The sequence below is a fragment of the Leucoraja erinacea genome, chromosome 38 (genome assembly GCF_028641065.1).
Source record: "Leucoraja erinacea ecotype New England chromosome 38, Leri_hhj_1, whole genome shotgun sequence".
Classification (NCBI taxonomy): domain Eukaryota; kingdom Metazoa; phylum Chordata; class Chondrichthyes; order Rajiformes; family Rajidae; genus Leucoraja; species Leucoraja erinaceus.
In genome coordinates, this window is record NC_073414.1 from 2447598 (window position 1) to 2469259 (window position 21662).

A 21662-nucleotide genomic window follows, 5' to 3' on the forward strand; every position below is an offset into this window, starting at 1 on the left:
TGAAGCTCTATATAACTCTCTCTTAAATCCATCCAGTGATTTGGCCTCCACTGCCCTCTGTGGCAGGGAATTCCATACCATTTTTCTCACCTCAGTCTTAAATGACCTCCCCTTTATTCTAAGACTGTGTGGCCCCTGGTTCTGGACTCGCCCCACATTGGGAACATTTTTTCCTGCATCTAGTTTGTCCAGTCCTTTTATAATTTTACATGTTTCAAAAGATCCCCCCCGCCCCTCCCCTCCCCTCATCCTCCTAAACTCCAGTGGATACTAGCCTAGTCTTTTCAATCTGTCCTCATATGACAGTCCCGCCATCCCAGGGATCAATCTGGTGAACCTACTCTGCACTGCCTCAATCACAAGGATAGTCTATCAGTCTATGAACTGATTCAGGTTTCAGGTCGGGGCCATGGGAGGATATGGAAAGGGGAAGCCGCGGTGTGAAGGGAGGGAGGGAGGGAAGGGGTGACCCACACGTGTGTGGGGGTGGCTCCTGTATGTTGCAAACTTGCGAGACGTGTTTGTAACACCGCATCCGGATACAAGCATCGACTGGACCTGTGTGAGTGTCCGGAGAATGAACCGGGAACCGGATCCTGGCGGCGATCACTGCAGGAGACGGAGCAATTAGACTTTGGACATCCTTGAAAGAGGAGCGGTGAAACTGATTAGTTATTAACATGGGCTGGAATGACTGAGTCTGTCACTATCGCCCCTCCCTCCTCTCTCTCTTCCCTTCCCTTCCTCCTGTCTCCCCCTCCTCTCTCTGTCTCTCTGAAATAAGATAAGTTGTTCAGCAGCTTCCAGCTACAAGTTGTTTTGTTTTTTTAAAGTTCCCTACTTCCCTGTTTGACAGTCATGTTGAGACGCCAAGGGAAGCGGCTAGGTTTCTGTCTGAGCGAGAAAAAAAGGAAGAAATTAAATGTTCTGGTCTTCGTGGAGCTGTGCAGGTGAGTCGAGGTTTGCTTACAGCGTCTTGGTTGTCAGAGATGCAACGCCTTGTAACTCCTGGTCACTGTCCTGCGATCCCTGATGTGAATATCGTATAAAGGTGCAGGAAGGAACTGCAGATGCTAGTTGATCGAATAAAATGCTGGAGTAACTCAGCGGGGCAGGCAGCATCTCTGGGGTGAAGGAATGGGTGACATAGAAACATAGAAAATAGGTGCAGGAGGAGGCCATTCGGCCCAGCACCACCATTCATTGTGATCATGGCTGATCGTCCCCAATCAATAACCCGTGCCTGCCTTCTCCCCATATTGATTTCACCAGCCCCTGGATCGAGAGCCTTCTTCACCTATTCCTTCTCTCCAGAGATGCTGCCTGTCCCGCTGAGTTACTCCAGCATTTTGTGTCTATCTTCCACTTAAACCAGCATCTGCAGTTCCTTCCTGCATCTAAATATTACAAGTGCTCTTTTATTTTAGAAATGGTCTCACTGGCTTTCTGTGGGTTCAGATGGAGTTTTGTTTTAATGTTCCTTTTCCATATTGGGTGGGCAAAGATTTCTATAGCGCACACAGACTCTTCAGCACACAGGCCCTTCGGCCCACCAAGTTCATGCTGACTGCCCTGTTTCTACGCTGGCTTTTTCACACAGAGAGTGGTGAGTCTGTGGAATTCTCTGCCTCAGAGGGCGGTGGAGTCCGGTTCTCTGGATGCTTTCAAGAGGGAGCTAGATAGGGCTCTTAAAGATAGCGGAGTCAGGGGATATGGGGAGAAGGCAGGAACGGGGGTACTGATTGTGGATGATCAGCCATGATCACATTGAATGGCGGTGCTGGCTTGAAGGGCCGAATGGCCTACTTCTGCACCTATTGTCTATTGTCTATTTCGATGCTAAACTAAACCCAAATCTTTATTTTGCCTGCCACCCAGACAAATACCATACATACCTACAATCAAGTCAAACTCGAGTACAATAGGTAGAGCAAAGAGGTAGATGCAGAATATAGTTCTCAACATTGTAGCGCATCAGTTCCATGTGTGTGTTTGAAGATTTTGCATTTCTTTCATTCATTTGTCAAGTATCTCTCTCTACCTCACCATCTATATCTCTAGTTTCCCTTTAACCCCCACTCTCAGTCCGAAGAAAGGTCTCGACAGGAAACATCACCTATTCCTTTTCTCCAGAGATGCTGCTGCCTGTCCCGCTGGCTTGTAGGGGTGGTTTCTGTTTTGTTTGCCTGACACTCTGACTCAACCATCGACCTCCAGTGATTCAGGGGCTGAGCTCATTCCTGATGGATTTGGTAACTAACCACTGGTTCAAGGCTGGTTAACAAGTGAAGCACTTCATAGCTTCACTTCAAGTTCAAGTTGTTAGTTTCGCTGAAGTGAGTCGCCCTGATTGAAAGTTTCATGCAAGTCTTTGGTTTTTTTTCAGAAAGAAGGGAATTGAAGTTGTCCAGGTGAGCATAGATTTAATTCTCCATTCCCTGTTTGTGTGTGTGCGCGCGTCTGCGTGTGTGTGTGTGTGTGCGCGTGTGTGTGTGTGTGTGTGTGTGTGTGCGCGTGTGTGTGTGCGTGCGTGTGCGCATGTGTGTGTGCGTGTGTGTGTGTGTGTGTGTGTGTCTGTGTGTGTGTGTGTGTGTGTGTGCACGCGTGTGTGCGTGCGTGTGTCAGCGTGCGTGTGTCTGTGTGTGTGTGCGTGTGTGCGTGTGTGTGTGTGTGTGTGTGTGTGTGTCTGTGTGTGTGTGTGTGTGCGTGTGTGTGCGTGTGTGTGCGTGCGTGTGTGTGTGCGCGCGTGTGTGTGCGCGTGCGTGTCTGTGCGTGTGTGCGCGTGCGTGTCTGTGCGTGTGTGTGTGTGTGCACACTTGTATATTTGCAAAAATACACACATGTAAATTTGTACACCTGTAGTTGTATATACCATGTTCAAGTAGCAGAGAACATGTTCTCCAACATGTAAAATTGCCAGCAACATGAATACCTCTTGCTCTCCGGGTTCAGTCGCCATCCTGATCATTAAATTTGGTTTGAAACACTCTACGAGGTCGGAAATCCAATTGCAGCTGTGACCAGAAAAAGCCAGCAATGTTGTGTTAATGTACAGCGGTGGAAAATATAGCTGGGACAAGCTGGCTATAGGGGGATGTTTGACCATTGGACACAAGCCTGCTCAAACTTGAACCCTGTACCCTGTACGGTACAGCACGAGAACAGGCCCTTCAGCCCACAATGTCTGTACTGTTACATGATGGCAGCAGAAGCCAAATCACTGGATGGATTTAAGAGAGAGTTAGATAGAGCTCTAAGGGCTAGTTGAATCAGGGGATATGGGGAGAAGGCAGGCAGGCACGGGTTATTGATTGGGGACGATCAGCCATGATCACAATGAATGGCGGTGCTGGCTCAAAGGGCCGAATGGCCTCCTCCTGCACTTATTTTCTATGTTTCTATGATGCCAAGTCACCATTGAGACATCACTGGGTTCTCTTCAGAGCAAGACTAGAAAAGTGAAATTCTACAGCTATTTTCCAGACTTCTCAGCCCCACCGAGTTTTAGAAATGTTTTGCAAACTTGCACTTGAAGTTTAACCTCTGCTGTTGTTGTTGTGTAGAAAAGTGCACAAGCTCTTTGTTCTTGTAAACTCCCACATATGGTTAGGCTGAAGATGTTTACAGTGTAATGGTGAGGGAAAATGAAGGGTGGCTTAAGTAATGTTGGTAAAATGCTTGCACTTGCCTCTTCAGGTTGGTGAGCAACCAGGGTTAAAGTAAGACACCAAGTGTTGGAGTAACTTAATAATAACTTTATTTATAATAATAACTTTATTTATAAAGCACTTCAAACAACTGCAGTTGCCACAACTTGACATAGTTTTATAGTAAAGTGTTGGGGTCGGGCGGCACAGCGGTAGAGTTGCTGCCTCACAGCGCCAGAGACCCGAGTTCGATCCTGACTACGGGTGCTGTCTGTACGGAGTTTGCACGTTCTCCCCGTGACCTGCGTGGGTTTTCTCCGGGTGCTCCGGTTTCCTCCCACACTCCAAAGACGTGCAGGTTTGTAGGTTAATTTGCTACGGGTAAAATTGTAAATTGTCCCTAGTGTGTGTAGGTTAGTGTTAGTGTGCGGGGATCGCTGGTCGGCACGGACTCGGTGGGCCGAAGGGCCTGTTTTCCCCACTGCATCTCTCAACTAAAACCAAAATTAGATATGATTGTTGAGAGTTTATGTAACCTCCACTGCACTCTGTCCTCAGTTATTGTCCTGGTGTCAGGGCCAGTGGTCCATGTCAGCTGCTGCTTCAGTCTAGGAGGTGAATGACCCTGTCTCATAAAGCTGCTACTCAGCCCCTCTCCATCCAGTTGCCTCCCTTCTCTGACCTCCTTATGCCTCCAGCAGTTGCTGACGTCGAGGCCACTGGGGAGAAACAAAATTGCTGAGACTTTCAGCCTGAATCAAAAGTCACCTCTCTACGGTCTTCAGGGATGCTGCCCGACAGTAATATGTAGGATCTACAGGTGATCACCCATTCCTTCTCTCCAGAGATGCTGCCTGACCCACCGAGTTATTCCAGCTTTTTGTGTCTATCTTCAGTTTAAACCAGCATCTGCAGTTCCTTCCAATACATTATGTATAAATGTGGATATGAATGTAAGTAAGCAAGTGAGTTTATTGGCCAAGTATTCACATACAAGGAATTTGCCTTGGTGCTCCGCCCACAAGTAACAACATGACATACAGTGACAGGTTACGAATGACTCAGTAAACACTAAACATTAATAATAATAAAACATTAATGATAAAACACCATTGATCAAGCATGTGAACCAACAAAATACCAGATCAAAGGGAGGCTACAGATTTTTGGCTGTTGAGTAGAGCAGCTACTCGTGGATAAAAACTGTTTTTATGTCTGGCTGTGGCAGCTTTGACAGTCCGGAGTTGCCTTCCAGAGGGAAGTGATTCAAAGAGTTTGTGGCCAGGGTGAGAGGGGTCAGAGGTGATCTTGCCCGCTCGCTTCCTGGCCCTTGCAGTGTACAGTTCATCAATGGAGGGAAGGTTGCAGCCAATAACCTTCTCTGTTGATCGGACGATTCACTACAGCCTCCAGGTGTCGTGCTTGGTGGCTGAGCCAAACCAGACCATGATGGAGAAGGTGAGGACAGATTGTGTAGGAAGGAACTGCAGACGCTGATTTAAATCGAAGATAGACACAAAAAGCTGGAGTAACTCAGCGGGACAGGCAGCATCTCTGGAGAGAAGGAATGGGTGACGTTTTGGGACGGGACCCTTCTTCAGACTGAGAGTCGGGGGTGGGGTGGAGGGGGGAGGTGAGGTGTGAGCATTTCGTGCCCAGATCACCAATATCTTGCTGATGCAGTTATTGTTTTGAAATGACGTTTGTTTTTTTATTCTCTGGGTTCCTGCAGATTGACTTGACCAAGTCCATCGAGGATCAGGGTCCGTTTGACATGATCATCCACAAACTCTCTGGTCTGATGGTGGAGGCTGATCGGGACGATTTGCGATCTCAGCAACTCCTCCAAAAGTTTCAGGTATCAGCCCCAGCCTTGTGCTCTCATAGTGGACCAGCACTGAGGCGATTCGCCCCATTGCTCCTGTGCTAGCCCTCCACTCCCCTCCACTCACATCCACGCTCCTCTCCCTCTTCAATTTTTCTAGCAGCTAAAAAAACATCTAACTCTTGAATTTTGTCCCCATGATTTCCCTTTGGAACCTGCAATTAAAATTGCTTAGGTTTAGTTTAGAGATACAGCATGGAAACAGGCCCTTCAGCCCATCGCGTGCATGCTGATCATCGATCACCTGTTCACACTAGTTCTATGCTATCCCATTTTCTCACCCACTCCCTACACACTAGGGACAGTTTTACGGGGGGGCCAATTGACCTACAAACCTGCACGTCTTTGGGATGTGGGAGGAAACTGGGGCACCCGGAGGAAACGTTGTTCTTTTGCATTCTGTCACCAAATAAATAAACACAGCCAAAACCACATGGAATGTGGAGGAAGGAACTGCAGATGCTGGTTTACTCCGAAGATAGACACAAAATGCTGGAGTAACTCAGCGGGACAGGCAGCATCTCTGGAGGGAAGGAATGGGTGATGTTTTTCGGGTCGAGACTTTTCTTCAAACTGTGACAGTCAGGGGAGAGGGAGTCTAGAGATATGGCACAGTAAGGTGTGAAAATGACAGATCTAAGCAGACGCTGATAAGGAAATGTAGAACGGTTCATTGTCAGCTGAGGAGAAGGCATGACAATCAGTAATATTTAACTGGGAGGTCAGTGAAACTAGTCAGAGAATTAGGGTGTGGGTGGGACGGAGAGAGAGTTGGAGAAATCAATATTCATATCGCTGCCCAAGTGAAATATGAGGAAATTGGTTTATAAATCAGCATTACATTTTTTTCTCAATGTAACGCAAGAGGAAATCCTGTTTTAAAAATTCTAAGTTAGATAATATTTTTCATTCCGCTCACAGAATGGGAACTGATCAGGTCTGCAATTAGGCAAGGTGGATTAGTTCATTGTTAACGCAACCAGGGGGTGTCACGGTGGCGCAGCGGTAGAGTTGCCGCTTCACAGCGCCGGAGACCCGGGTTCAATCTAGGCCTCGGTTGCTGTCTGTACGGAGTTTGTACGTTCTCCCCGTGACCTGCCTGGGACTTCTCCAAGAACCTTGGTTTCCTCCCACCCTCCAAAGACGTGCAGGTTTGTAAGTTAATTGGCTTGGTGTAAATGGAAAAATTGTCCCCAGTGTGTGTGTGTGTAGGATAGGGTTAGTATGCACGGAGATCGCTGGTCGGTGGGCCGAAGGGCCTGTTTTCACGCTGTATCTCTAGACTAAACTAAACTAAACTAAAATGGAAGGAAGTGAATCTTGGCATCCTAGAAACATAGAAACATAGAAATTAGGTGCAGGAGTAGGCCATTCGGCCCTTCGAGCCTGCACCGCCATTTAATATGATCATGGTTGATCATCCAACTCAGTATCCCGTACCTGCCTTCTCTCCATACCCTCTGATCCCCTTGGCCACAAGGGCCACATCTAACTCCCTCTTAAATATAGCCAATGAACTGGCCTCAACTACCCTCTGTGGCAGAGAGTTCCAGAGATTCACCACTCTCTGTGTAAAAAAAGTTCTCCTCATCTCGGTTTTAAAGGATTTCCCCCTTATCCTTAAGCTGTGACCCCTTGTCCTGGACTTCCCCAACATCGGGAACAATCTTCCTGCATCTAGCCTGTCCAACCCCTTAAGAATTTTGTAAGTTGCTATAAGATCCCCTCTCAATCTCCTAAATTCTAGAGAGTGTAAACCAAGTCTATCCAGTCTTTCTTCATAAGACAGTCCTGACATCCCAGACAGCATCCTAGAAATGCTGCCTGACCTGCTGAGTTACTCCAGCACTCTGTGGGTTTTCTCACTGGCCATGCCATTTTGGGACATCCCGATTAAACTTTTCACTGGACCTCAGTGACTCTAATAAACGACAGCGTGGAAACGGGACCCCGCCGACCATGGATCACCTGTACACTAGACCTATCCTACACACACTAGTGACGATTTGCAGAAGGGACAATTTACATTTATACCAAGACAATTAACCTACAAACCTGCACGTCTTTGGAGTGTGGGAGGAAACCGGAGCGCCCGGAGAAAACCCACGCAGTCACAGGGAGAACGTGCAAACTCCATACAGACAGCACCCGTAGTAGTCATAGAAACATAGAAACATAGACAATAGGTGCAGGAGTAGGCCATTCGGCCCTTCGAGCCTGCACCGCCATTCAATACGATCATGGCTGATCATCCAACTCAGTATCCCATCCCTGCCTTCTCTCCATACCCCATGATCCCTTTAGCCACAAGGGCCACATCTAACTCCCTCTTAAATATAGCCAATGAACTGTGTGGCCTCAACTACCTTCTGTGGCAGAGAATTCCACAGATTCACCACTCTCTGTGTGAAAAGCAGGAATCGAACTCGTGTCTCTGGGGCTGTGAGGGGTGAACATACCGCTGCGCCACTGTGCTGCCCTGATGTTACGAAAGACACCATATTAATGAAGTGTTCAAGAAGGAACTGCAGATGCTGGAGAATCGAAGGTAGACAAAATTGCTGTAGTGGTCTGTAGAAGGGTTTCGGCCCGAAACGTTGCCTATTTCCTTCGCTCCATAGATGCTGCCTCACCCGCTGAGTTTCTCCAGCATTTTTGTCTACCACCGTATTAATGCATACCCTTAACTACAGTTTGACACCTCTTTTGTCCCAGGATTATGTCGATTCCCATCCTCGGACAATCCTGCTGGATCCTCTGCCTGCCATGCACCGGCTCTCTGACCGCTTTCAATCCTACAAGCTCATTCAGCAGCTGCAGAGCCTGGACCAAGGTGGGTTTAACTGGACACCATCTGACCACGCACTCTGTGATACCAATCTATAGGAGTGCCATTTGGATACCCCACCGTGCCACCCCTACTTGTGATGCTGATACTGACTCTGTGTGTTTGCAATCTGCCCCTGTAGACCAACACTTCTGCAACCCTCCCTATCTGGAGCTGTCCAAGGGAAGTCCAAGCGAGATCCTGCATCTGATCCGACAACAGAAGTTCTCCTTTCCATTTAGTGAGTATCTGTTCGTTCACAATAATACAATACGATATTTTATTCCATGTCAGTTGAACCTCAGTGAGGCTTAAACGAAACTCCGTTTCCACAGCCATATAAACAAAGACAATTCCTACAATTCATCATAGTGAATCTCCTCCTCACTGTGATGGAAGGCAAAGTCTTTTCTCTCCCCTGCACCATTTCTCTCCCGATGTCGAAGCACCAGCGGGCGCTGGAATGTCCCGCGGCCATTAAAGCCGCGCCAGGCGATGTACGGCCACGCTCCGTGTGTCCATAGCTTCCCCCACTTCCTCCTCTACCATTACTCTGTGGTGCAGCACCTCCCTAGTGGAATAAAACTGGGTGGAAAAAAGCTCCTACCTTCCACTGCCTGTAACCTCCGGCAACCACCTGCAACCTCCGGCAACCACCTGCAACCTCACGGCCACCACCTGCAACCTCCGGCAACCACCTTCAACTAACATCGCAACCGGCTTCAACTAAAAAATGACCGATTTTTAAAACGGCAACCTATTTTTAGGCGAGGCCAGTTTTGAAATTTTTTGAAATAATCGCCGGAACATAGAAGAAGCCTCGACTACACGGAAATCACTTTCGACCATTAGGGAGAGTGACCAAAACCACCTGCAACCTCTGGGAACCTCACGGAAACCTTGGGTGGGGCGCAAAGTCTCCAGAGGTTTCCGTTCAGGTTTCCTAAGTGGGACAGAGGCTTAACCCCTTACTCTTAAACAGTGGCCCCGGGTTGTGGACACCCCAACGTCGGGAACATGTTTGGACACCTCTAGTGTTGGACAGTTTAGCTCTGGGATAAAATGTTCTGACTGTCTACCCTATCTGTGCCACTCAGAATTTTTTCAGTTTGGAGGTACAGCATTAATTGACAGTAATTTCTGATTTCTTCTCCTGCAGTTTGCAAAACGAGGATTGCCCAGGGTTCGAGTTCCCACAATGTGAGTAGAGAAACCACACTATGGCCCTGCGCACATTCACATTTATGCCCCTGTCCCACTTAGGAAACCTGAACGGAAACCACTGGAGACTTTGCGCCCCACCTAACGTTTCCGTGCGGTTCCCGGAGGTTTTTGTCAGTCTCCCTACCTGCTTCCACTACCTGCAACCTCCGGCAACCACCTGCAACCTCCGGGAACTGCACGGAAACCTTGGGTGGGGCGCAAAGTCTCCAGAGGTTTCCGTTCAGGTTTCCTAAGTGGGACAGGGGCATTACTTACTCAAGGCAATCTTCCCCCGTGCTAAATGAGCTCAGTGGATGTGGAGAGGATGTTTCCACTAGTGGGAGAGCCTAAGAGTTTAGTTTAGAGATACAGCGTGGAAACAGGCCCTTCGGCCCACCGAGTCCGTGCTGACTCGCGATCCCAAGCCTTAGCGCGATCCTATGTTATTGTTACATACATACTCCGTACAGACAGCGCCCATAGTCAGGATTTAACTCGTGTCCCTGGTGCTGTGAGGCAGCAACCTCCCACTGAGCCACCGTGCCCCCTCTGAAGGACGTTGCTTTAGGAAGATGAGGAGGAATTTCTTTAGTCAGAGGGTGGTGAATCTGTGGAATTCTTTGCCAGAGAAGGCTGTGGAGGCCACAAGTCAATGAATATTTTTAACGCAGAGATAGACAGATTCTTGATTAGTACGGGTGTCAGGGGTTACGGGGAGAAGGCAGGAGAATGGGGTTAGGAGGAAGAGATGATTGAATGGTGGAGTAGACTTGATGGGCCAAATGGCCTAATTCTGCCTTTGTTACACGAACTTATGTGTCCTTTTAGCCATGGGTGAACCATTACAGGATGAGCAGCAGAAGTTCCAGAAGCTGGCATAGTCTAGATGGGACGAATGGCCTTCAATGTTATGAAATATGACGAGGTGGCTCATCTCACAGGGCAGTTTGGGATGAACAGTAAAATGTCTACAATTCCAGATATCCCCCCCACCCCCCCCCAAAAAAAATGTGTCTGTGGATTTGAATGTTTGATGTGCAGATTGGCCCCATGTTGACCAATCATGCTCATATTTGTGAGTATCGACTTGTATCGATGAGGAAAACATTTTTCACACAGAGAGTGGTGAATCTGTGGAATTCTCTGCCACAGAAGGTAGTTGAGGCCACACAGTTCATTGGCTATATTTAAGAGGGAGTTAGATGTGGCCCTTGTGGCTAAAGGGATCAGGGGGTATGGAGAGAAGGCAGGGATGGGATACTGAGTTGGATGATCAGCCATGATCATATTGAATGGCGGTGCAGGCTCGAAGGGCCGAATGGCCTCTACTCCTGCACCTATTTTCTATGTTTCTATGTAAAAATGCAGGTTCCTATTTTTCCGCAGATGGCCCTTATCTTCAGTGAAGATGGCTTGCGGGACATCAGTCTTCCCTGTGTGATACAGAGTTTCATCAATCACAACGCTGTCCTCTACAAGGTCTTTGTGGTCGGGCATTCACACTTTGTGGTTAAGAGGCCATCTCTGAAGAACTTTTCAATTGGAAAATCAGGTTAGTTCATTCAGCTGGTCTGATGTAATTCAATAGACAATAGGTGCAGGAGTAGGCCATTTGGCCCTTCGAGCCAGCACCACCGCCCTTCAATGTGATCATGGCTGATCATCCACAATCAGTACCCCGTTCCTGCCTTCTCCCCATATCCCCTGGCTCCGCTATTTTTAAGAGCTCTATCTAGCTCTCTCTTGAAAGCATCCAGAGAACCGGCCTCCACCGCCCTCTGAGGCAAGAATATTCCACAGACTCACAACTCTCTGTGAGAAAAAGTGTTTCCTCATCTCCGTTCTAACTTTGTGGCTCGAAGGGCCGAATGGCCTACTCCTGCACCTATTGTCTATGTTTCTATGTACGTTCTCCCCGCGAGTTTTCCCCGGATGCTCCGGTTTCCTCCCACACGACAAAGACGTGCGTTCAATTCTAATGTCCCCAATAAGGGCATCGGGCTTTGTCTAAGGAACAGTTGCACTCCAATGGTGAGAACTATTCTCTGCACTTCCCCTTTGTTCTATCCACTATACATGAGTTTGACTTGAATCTATGGTATATCTGGTATATCTCTTTGTATAGCATACAACATAAAGCTTGTCACTGTGCCTTCTCTCCATACCCCCTGATCCCTTTAGCCACAAGGGCCACATCTAACTCCCTCTTAAATATAGCCAATGAACTGTGTGGCCTCAACTACCTTCTGTGGCAGAGAGTTCCACAGATTCATCACTCTCTGTGTGAAAAATGTTTTCCTCATCTCGGTCCTAAAAGATTTCCCCCTTATCCTTAAACTGTGTGACCCCTTGTTCTGGACTTCCCCAACATCGGGAACAATCTTCCTGCATCCACCCTGTCCAACCCCTTAAGAATTTTGTACGTTTCTATAAGAAACTCCGTACAAACTCCGTACAGACAGCATCCCATAGTCGGGATCGAACCTGGGTCTCTGGCGCCGTGAGGCAGCAACTCTACCGCTGTGCCACCGTGCAGCCATGTGCAGTGGGGTTGAAGAATATGTTAGGACGATGTTATTCTTGAACGTGGAGGTGGTGGAGGTGGGGCTCCTGTACCTTCTAATAAGATGCTCTTGACCATCTGACCTCTCTTGATGTGTGGCTTGGTGTCTGACTGTAGCTGAGAGCAGGCATGGGCCAATCTGTGGGTGGTTTAACAAGCGTGGTGGTGCGGGGGAAGAGGGGAGATGGTTACATTTGGCTTTTTCTTCCACAGATCGGCAAACTATATTTTTTAATAGCCACGAGGTTTCGAAGCCGGAATCCTGCTCTCACCTGACGGAGGTAAGTCGGTGAATTTCCCAGTGACTGATGGCGACTCGTTCTCAGTCTCATCTCCGCGGGTAGAGCTGCTGCCTCACAGCGCCGGAGACCCGAGTTCGATCCTGACCACGGGTGCTGTCTGTACGGAGTTTGCACGTTCCCGTCCTGACCTGCGTGGGTTTTCTCTGGGTGCTCCGGTTTCCTCCCACACCCCAAACACGTACAGGTTTGTAGGTTTAATTGGCTTGGTATAGATGTAAATTGTCCCTAGTGTGTGTAGGATAGTGTTAGTGTGCGGGGATCGCTGGTCGGCACGGACCCGGTGGGCCGAAGGGCCTGTTTCCATGAACTAAATTAAATTAAACTCTAATCTAAAAGACAGGCATTAAATTCTCACCAAAATTCAACCAATATTTAAAAACTGATTTCCCCGTGTTGCTGTAGGCTGGCATTGGAATGCAGCGAGTTTGATCCTGACCTCGGGTGCTGTCCATGTGGAGTTTGCACGTTCTCCCTGGGACCGTGTTGGTTTTCTCCAGGTGCCCTGGTTTCTTCCCACTTCCCAAAAACGCGCGGGTTTATAGAATAATTGTCCCCGAATGTGTCGCGAGGAGATCAGAAAATGGGAAACTAGTGGGAACGGGTGTGTAGGGATACAGTGTGGAAACAGGCCCTTTGGCCCATCCAGTCCATGGTGACCAGCGATCACCTGCATACACTCATAAGGTCATAAGGAATAGGAGTAGAATTAGGCCATTCGGCCCATCAAGTCTACTCCGCCATTCAGTCATGGCTAATCTATCTCTCTCCTGCCTTCTCCCCATAACCCCTGCCAAGAATATATCTAACTCTGCCTTAAATATATCCACTGACTTGGCCTCCACAGCCGTCTGTGGCAATGAATTCCACAGATTCACCACCCTCTGACTAAAGACATTCTCCTCATCTCCTTCCTGAAAGATACTAGTTCAACCGTACACACTGGGGATAATTTACAGCAGCCACTTAAGCTACAAACCTTTGTCTCTGATGCTTCCCTCAATAGCCCTTACCGTTTACCCTGGATTCCATGCATCATAATGCCCTGTTCCTGTCTCTTTCTTTCTGCAGAGGGATGAATGGGGGGAGCAGTCTAGCGGCCCGTCAGATGGGATCATTCAGTCCATCAGCCGATGTCTGCAGGTGTCGCTTGGGTTGTCCCTATTTGGCGTAGATGTCATCATCAACAGCAAGACTGGGAAGCTGGCCATCATTGACATCAACGCCTTCCCAGGTTCGTTCCCCGTCCCCGTCCCCCTGGGCTGTGTGGCCCCCCGATACTTGCCGCTGACTCGAACGCACGCAACCAAAACCTTTCACTGCCCCTCCGTTTCTGGAATCTGAGGGGTAACTATTTCACACAAGGGTGTCTTGTCTTATGAAGAAAGACTGGATAGACTTGGTTTATACTCTCTAGAATTTAGGAGGTTGAGAGGGGATCTTATAGAAACTTACAAAATTCTTAAGGGGTTGGACAGGCTAGATGCAGGAAGATTGTTCCCGATGTTGGGGAAGTCCAGGACAAGGAGTCACAGCTTAAGGATAAGGGGGAAATCCTTTAAAACCGAGATGAGGAGAACTTTTTTCACACAGTGGTGAATCTCTGGAACTCTCTGCCACAGAGGGTAGTTGAGGCCAGTTCATTGGCTATATTTAAGAGGGAGTTAGATGTGGCCCTTGTGGCCAAGGGGATCAGGGGGGTATGGAGAGAAGGCAGGTACGGGATACTGAGTTGGATGATCAGCCATGATCATATTGAATGGTGGTGCAGGCTCGAAGGGCCGAATGGCCTACTCCTGCACCTAATTTCTATGTTTCTATGTCTCACGGTGGCGCAGCGGTAGAGTTGCTGCCTCACAGCGCTGGAGACCCGGGTTCGATCCCGACTACGGGCGCTGTCTGTACGGAGTTTGCACGTTCTCCCCGTGGCTTTTCTCCGAGATCTTCGGTTTCCTCCCACACCCCAAAGACGTACAGGTTTGTAGGTTAGACGGCTTGGTTTAAATGTAAATTAATTGTCCCTTAGAATGCAAGAAAAAGCTTTTTGCTCAACATGTGAAAATTTTAAACCAAACGAAACTCTTCGACCGCCAATATTTTCAACTGGCGAGCCATTTTCAGATGGGACACTTAATCTTTGTCTTTGCTCTCTCCCTCTGCCCCCCTCCGCATCCAACAGGATACGAGGATGTTCCCGAATTTTTCGAGGCCCTGTTGGACCACGTTGAGACGCTGCTGCGGGAACAGGATGGAGAAGGGAACAGCGACGCTGGGAATTCCGGAGACGGGCAGCAGGTTCCTCGTCTCCGATGCCAGATACCCCTGGACACCCCACGGAGGGACTTGGCCCCCAGGAGTCGGGCAAGGGAGACCTGGGTGGCAGAAGGCGGCACGGTGGCGCAGCGGTAGAGTCGCTGCCTCCCACAGGCCCTGGTTCGATCCTGACTACGGGCGCTGTCTGTACGGAGTTTGCACGTTCTCCCCGTGACTTTTCTCCAGTTTCCTCCCACACTCCAACGACGCACAGGTTTGCAGGTTAATTGTTTTGTGGTGAAATTGTAAAAATTCTCTCTGATGTATAGGATAGCATTAATATATGTGGTCGGCACGGACTCGGTGGGCCGAAGGGCCTGTTTCCACGCTGTATGTCTAAAGTTTAAAGTCTATAAAGTTTGAAGAAGTTTTTGTGTGCTCAACATATTACTGTAGATACATGTCTTTTTTCAATAAGAATATTTTTTTGTTTTCCGGGCATTGGGAAGTTTGGAGTGGGACTTTTCACTTGAAGGACTTCATTCTGATCATAGCAACAAGTTCAGTTCAATTACGTTACAATTACAGCGAGTTACAGTGAAAAGCTTTTGTTGAGTGCAAAGAACTGCAGGTGCCAGTTAAAAAACGCAAAGTGCTGGAGTAACTCAGACAGCATCTCCCACAACATGTCTTTGGGACTTGTTGGCTGGGAGCGACTAAGTGTATATGAGAAATTCGCATTTCTATAAGAGAAACATAGAAAATAGGTGCAGGAGGAGGCCATTCGGCCCTTCGAGCCAGCACCACCATTCAATGTGATCATGGCTGATCGTCCCCTATCAATAACCCGTGCCTGCCTTCTCCCCATATCCCTTGACTCCACTAGCCCCTAGAGCTCTATCTAACTCTCTCTTAAATCCATCCAGTGACTTGGCCTCCACTGTGCCAGAGGGACTGTGGCAGGGAATTCCATAAATGCTGGAGTGACTCAGTGGGTCAAGAGCATTTGTGGAGAGCAAGAATAGGCGGCGTTCTGGATCTGGACCCTGCTTCAGACTGAATTATCAATTTGGCGACCTGAAGCATTGTTGACCCATGATCTCCGGAGATGCTGCCTGATCTGCTGAGTTACTCCAGCATTCTGTTTCTTTTGTAAACCAGCATCTGCAGTTCCTTGTTTCATGATTCAAGAGAGTTTATTGTCATGTGTCTCTGATAGGACAATGACATTCTTGCTTTGTTTTAGCACAACAGAACATAGTAAACATGAAGGTTACACAAAAAAGCTGGAGAAACTCAGCGGGTGCAGCAGCATCTATGGAGCGAAGGAAATAGGCAACGTTTCGGGACGAAACCCTTCCGGGTTTCGTCCCGTAACGTTGCCTATTTCCTTCGCTCCATAGATGCTGCTGCACCCGCTGAGTTTCTCCAGCTTTTTTGTGTAACCTTCGATTCTCCAGCATCTGCAGTTCCCTCTTAAACATAGTCGGCATGAATACTTCTTTCTGTATTTCTATAATGTTAACACTAATGCCCTGTAGCTAATGAAGAACTGTGGGTGAGGGGAGAGAGTTTTTTGGGGGGGGGGGGGGGGGGGGCGAGAGACTTGGAGGGGAGATAGTGGTGGATAGGGTGGAGGGGGGGGGGGGGGGGAAAGTGGAGGGGGAAGAAGAGACACAGAGGACTACAGAGAAATAGGAAGGGGACTTGTGTAGAGGTTCCGCGGGGAGCTGGCAGCAACTCGATGGGCCGAATGGCCTTGTGCATTGGTGGTGAGGGCAGCCTTGCCTGAAAGTAACCCAGACAGTGTGGTGATTCCAGAGCAAGACTTTATTATCTCACAAATATTGTGTGTAAATACAGTAAAACGGTGAACCCAAACTGTGCGACTGACTGCGACTCAAACGCCTCAGGCACCTTTGGGAATGCACGATACTCAATTATCATGGCAACCAATGCAAAATGCTCAAAAAATACATAATAATTAACCATAATGAGACAAGTATGGTTTCCAGAAAAGAGCATATTAATATAACAGTCCAAGTGTGGCAATGTCATTCAATCAATCAACGCTACGACTGTTTTATTATTGTCTTAAGTACCGAGATACAGTGAAATCTGTTTTTTTGCAGACATAGAAACACAGAAAATAGGTGCAGGAGTAGGCCATTCAGCCCTTCGAGCCTGCACCGCCATTCAATATGATCATGGCTGATCATCCAACTCAGTATCCCGTACCTGCCTTCTCTCCATACCCTCTGATCCCCTTAGCCACAAGGGCCACATCTAACTCCCTCTTAAATATAGCCAATGAACTGGCCTCGACTACCCTCTGCGGCAGAGAGTTCCAGAGATTCACCACTCTCTTTGTGAAAAATGTTCTTCTCGTCTCGGTTCTAAAAGATTTCCCCCTTATCCTTAAGCTGTGACCCCTTGTCCTGGACTTCCCCAACATCGGGAGCAATCTTCCTGCATCTAGCCTGTCCAACCCCCTTAAGAATTTTGTAAGTTTCTATAAGATCCCCCCCTCAATCTTCTAAATTCTAGAGAGTATAAACCAAGTCTATCCAGTCTTTCTTCATAAGACAGTTCTGACATCCCAGAACAGCATCCGTCTTCCCATCAGAACTGCCCCCTCCATCTACTCCTTTAAGTCGAGACTTAAAACTCACCTCTACTCCCAAGCCTTTTCTGACGTCCTCTGAGGGAGGGCTATATGTATGTATTTATGTATGTATTTAATCTATGAACCATGTTGTATAACGTTAGTACCTCCACCAATGTCAAGCACTTTGGCCAACGAGAGTTGTTTTTTAAATGTGCTATATAAATAAATGTGACTTGGCTCGATTGGATAGCGAGTGAAACAAAGCTGTTAACTGTACCTCAGTACACGTGTTCCACCAGCTTGCGATTGCATGCGTCTAGCGCGACCAAACGTGGTGGCTTGAGGCGTACGGCCTCGCGGGGCCGGTCCCACTTCCAACCGCGAAGACGTCTGGAGTTGTGCGGGACTGGTCCTGACATCATACTCACCAATCAGCTGGGCAGGAGGCGGGCCGACTGAATTTGGACGTCGGGCGGTGACATCATCGCGCCATGGCATGCCGGGCGGTGACATCATGGCGCAATGCCACGCGCTAGGCGTACGGCGTTGAGACGCTGCGTACGGCCTCAATGCGGCTGTGGGCCGACAGACCGTTGTCACGCGGAATTTTTGGATTGTGTTCATTTTGGACGGAGCCCCGCGCGCGCGATGTCGGGACCAGCTCCGCACAACTCCATACGGCTCTGGCGATCGAAGTGGGACTGGCCGCGCGAGGCCTTACTGCTCAAGCGACCACGTTAGCTCGCGCTTGCCGCATGGAGTCGCACGCTGGTGGGACAGGCCCTTAACTCAAGGACGGGTGTTAAATTGTACATTTGCATTCTTTCATTGATGGGATGACATTGCCATTGAGCAGAGGAACACTGACAAGTTGAATAATATACCATGCATCACTGCACCCTGTCCGTGCTCGGTGAAGCTTTGGACCATAACAGTACACAGCCAGGGAAGGGGATGTCGATGGCGATGGGCTGGTCTACACGTCAACGTAATGGCGGCCATTGTGATGGGAGGCACTGGCCACCCTTGGGAATGGGAACGAGCGGCTCTCAACCCCGCTGGAAGTCCCGCAGTTTGTCCGCCACGTCCTTCAGCTCCCGCTCAATCTCGGCCAGGTTACTCAGCTCGTGTTCCTGCGGGGAGGAACGTTAGCAGAATCTGATCACCAGCCCGCATTTATCGAGCGTTCGTTAGGTCCATGTTCCCCCCACAGAGAGTTGTGAGTCTATGGAATTCTCTGCCTCAGAGGGCGGTGGAGGCCGGTTCTCTGGATGCTTTCAATAGAGAGCTAGATAGGGCTCTGAACGATAGCGGAGTCAGGGGATATGGGGAGAAGGCAGGAACGGGGTACTGATTGGGGATGATCAGCCATGAATGGCGGTGCTGGCTTGAAGGGCCGAATGGCCTACTCCTGCAACTATTATTTATTGTCATAAGGGATAGTAGAAGGATTAGGCCATTCGGCCCATCAAGTCTACACCATTCAATCATGGCTGATCTATCTCTCCCTCCTAACCCCATTCTCCTGCCTTCTCCCCATAACCCCTGATATCAACAATCTATCTTTACGTGAAAATATCCACTGACTTGTGGCCTCCACAGCCTCCTGTGGCAAAGAATTCCACAGATTCACCACCCTCAGACTAAAGAAATTCCTCCTCATCTCCTTCCCAAAAGAAAGTCCTTCAATTATGGTTTGGTTTATACTCTCTAGAATTTAGAAGATTGAGAGGGGGATCTGATAGAAATTTACAAAATTCTTAAGGGGTTGGACAGGCTAGATGCAGGAAGATTGTTCCCGATGTTAGGGAAGTCCAGGACAAGGGGTCACAGCTTAAGGATAAGGGGGAAATCCTTTAAAACCGAGATGAGAAGAACTTTTTCACACAGAGAGTGGTGAATCTCTGGAACTCTCTGCCACAGAGGGTAGTTGAGGCCAGTTCATTGACCATATTAAAGAGGGAGTTAGATGTGGCCCTTGTGGCTAAGGGGATCAGGGGGTATGGAGAGAAGGCAGGTACAGGATACTGAGTTGGATGATCAGCCATGATCATATTGAATGGCGGTGCAGGCTCGAAGGGCCGAATGGCCTACTCCTGCATCTAATTTCTATGTTTCTATGTTTCTAATTCTGAAGCTGTGGCCTCTAGTCCTAGACTCTCCCACTAGTGGAAACATCCTCTCCACATCCACTCTATCCAAGCCTTTCACTATTCTATACATTTCAATGAGGTCCCCCCTCATTCTTCTAAACTCCAGTGAGTACAGGCCCAGTGCTGGCAAATGCTCATCCTAAATTAACCCACTCATTCCTGGGATCATTCTTGTAAACCTCCTCTGGACTCTCTCCAGAGCCAGCACATCCTTCCTCAGATATGTATGGGGCCCACAATTGCTCACAAAAGATGGGAGCAAATTGCTGGAGTAACTCAGCGGGTCAGGCAGCATCTCTGGAGAAAAGGAATAGGTGATGTATCAGGTTGAGACCCTTCTTCAGACTATTATGAGGAGTTGTGACAATTCCTTTCTCTCCCCCCCTCACATGGGGAAGCGGAGAAAACTCACTTTGTTTAATTTAGTTTAGAGATACAGCACAGAAGTATCTTCTGGCCCTTCGGCCCATCTAGTTGGTGCCGACCAGCGATCATCCCGTAAACTAACACTATCCTACACACACTAGGGACAATTTACAATTTTACCAAAGCCAATTAACCTACAAACCTGTCCGTCTTTGGAGTGTGGGAGGAAACCGGAGCACCCGGAGAAAACCCATGCAGGTCACAGGGAGAACGTGCAAACTCCGTACAGACAGCAGGCTATAGTCAGGATTGAACCCGGGTCTCTGGCGCTGTAAGGTTGCAGGTTTACCACCCTACGTACTCACCTCATGCTTCAGTTTTCTTTCATCTTGCTCTCTCTCCTTTTCTTCCTCTCCTTCTCCCTCCTCTCCCTCCTCATCCACCGCCTCCACCTTGCTGTTCCCCAGTCCGTGGTGCCTCTTCCACTGGTAGACAACGTCATCTTCACGTCCCTGCTTCGTGTCCAGATGATGGCGTCTCTTATCTTCACGAGGCTGTTGCTTGTCCACCTTGCCCTGCGCGTGGCTTTGTGCCTCCAGGATCTTCAGTCCTTTCTGTTCCGCCTCAAACTGGTCAGTTTCCTCATCGCTGGCATTCTCCTCCACTCGCTTGCTGGCGTTTGGCTGGCCGATCCCGTTCCCATTCCTATCCCTCCTGGGAACGCCACCTTCCCGTTCCTTCCTCTCCTCCTCCTCCTCTCTGCTCTCCAACTCCTGCTTGGCGACCTTCTCAATCAGCTCATCCACCCTGAGGTCCTCTCGCCCCTCCTGCCCAAGCTCAATGGCGCTTTGATAGTCTTCCTCAGATAACTCGTCACGTCCCTTCCCGAAACCGCCTTTGTCTTCATCACTGAACTCTTCCTTGCTCGCTCGTGTTCCGAACTTGGTCTCATCTTCCCCAGTGATGAGGTCTTTGTCCTTGCGTTGCTCCTCATTCTTCACCTCTTGCCCTTGATCGTTCCTCTTCACCTCTCCCTCTTCCTTCGAAGGGGTGGTCATCTTCATGTGGGATCCCCCTTGGCCGGCGCTGGGCTCCCTCCACTCATCGCCCCCCTCCTTCTTCAGTGAGGAAAGCCTCTTCTCCAACTTGTCCTCCTCATTCCACTCCATGCTTTCTGCCATCGGGTAGTTCCACTTCTTGTTGCTTTTCAGAAGCATTTGCTTAACTGAACCCTCACCTGAAGCCGGGACACACAAGGTTAACAATCAGGCAGATGTTACTGCAAGTAAAGGTTGCATGATGCAGGGTTAATGGATGGGTTATTGCAAGGGTTAATGCAAGGATTAATAGATAGATAGGTCTCTTCGAGCCAGCATCACCATTCAAAATCAGTACCCCGTTCCTGCTTTCTCCCCATATCCCATCGATCCCGTTGGGGTGGGAGATTGCAACCTTCACGTGGTCCGCCCTGTTTCGACTAATGCAATCAACTCGACGTGCACAAACAGAACATCAAATAGAACAAGGTTACACAAAAAAGCTGGAGAAACTCAGTGGGTGCAGCAGCATCTATGGAGCGAAGGAAATAGGCGACGTTTCGGGCCGAAACCCTTCTTCAGACGCAGTCTGAAGAAGGGTTTCGTCCCGAAACGTTGCCTATTTCCTTCGCTCCATAGATGCTGCTGCACCCGCTGAGTTTCTCCAGCTTTTTTGTGTAACCTTCGATTCTCCAGCATCTGCAGTTCCCTCTTAAACATCAAATAGAACAAGTTGTCCTACAACTTTAGGCTGTGCACGCCACACGAAAGAAGATTGATTCCATTAGCCCCAAGAGCTAAATCTAACTCTCTCTTGAAAA

General features: G+C 48.7%; 2 protein-coding genes across 2 annotated transcripts in view; one reads left to right on the forward strand and one right to left on the reverse strand.

Moving 5' to 3' along the window:
• Positions 1–493: 493 nt before the first annotated feature.
• LOC129714116 (inositol-tetrakisphosphate 1-kinase-like) lies at positions 494–15957 on the forward strand. The gene is made up of 10 exons (XM_055663597.1): positions 494–950; positions 2387–2411; positions 5380–5505; positions 8248–8365; positions 8502–8600; positions 9519–9559; positions 10949–11114; positions 12339–12406; positions 13496–13658; positions 14604–15957. Exons 1-10 carry the CDS (start codon positions 859–861, stop codon positions 14831–14833), a joined length of 1128 nt encoding a protein of 375 aa, XP_055519572.1. The 5' UTR covers positions 494–858; the 3' UTR covers positions 14834–15957.
• Positions 15958–16492: 535 nt separating this feature from the next.
• LOC129714153 (chromogranin-A-like) overlaps positions 16493–21662 on the reverse strand; it is a 13624-nt gene continuing 8454 nt past the window's right edge. Inside the window, exons 5-6 of the mRNA XM_055663649.1 lie at positions 20170–21041; positions 16493–18418 (exon numbers count right to left, since the gene is read on the reverse strand). Coding sequence (XP_055519624.1) covers positions 18335–18418; positions 20170–21041 — 956 coding nt within the window. The 3' untranslated portion in view covers positions 16493–18334. The remainder of the gene's footprint in view (positions 18419–20169; positions 21042–21662) is intronic.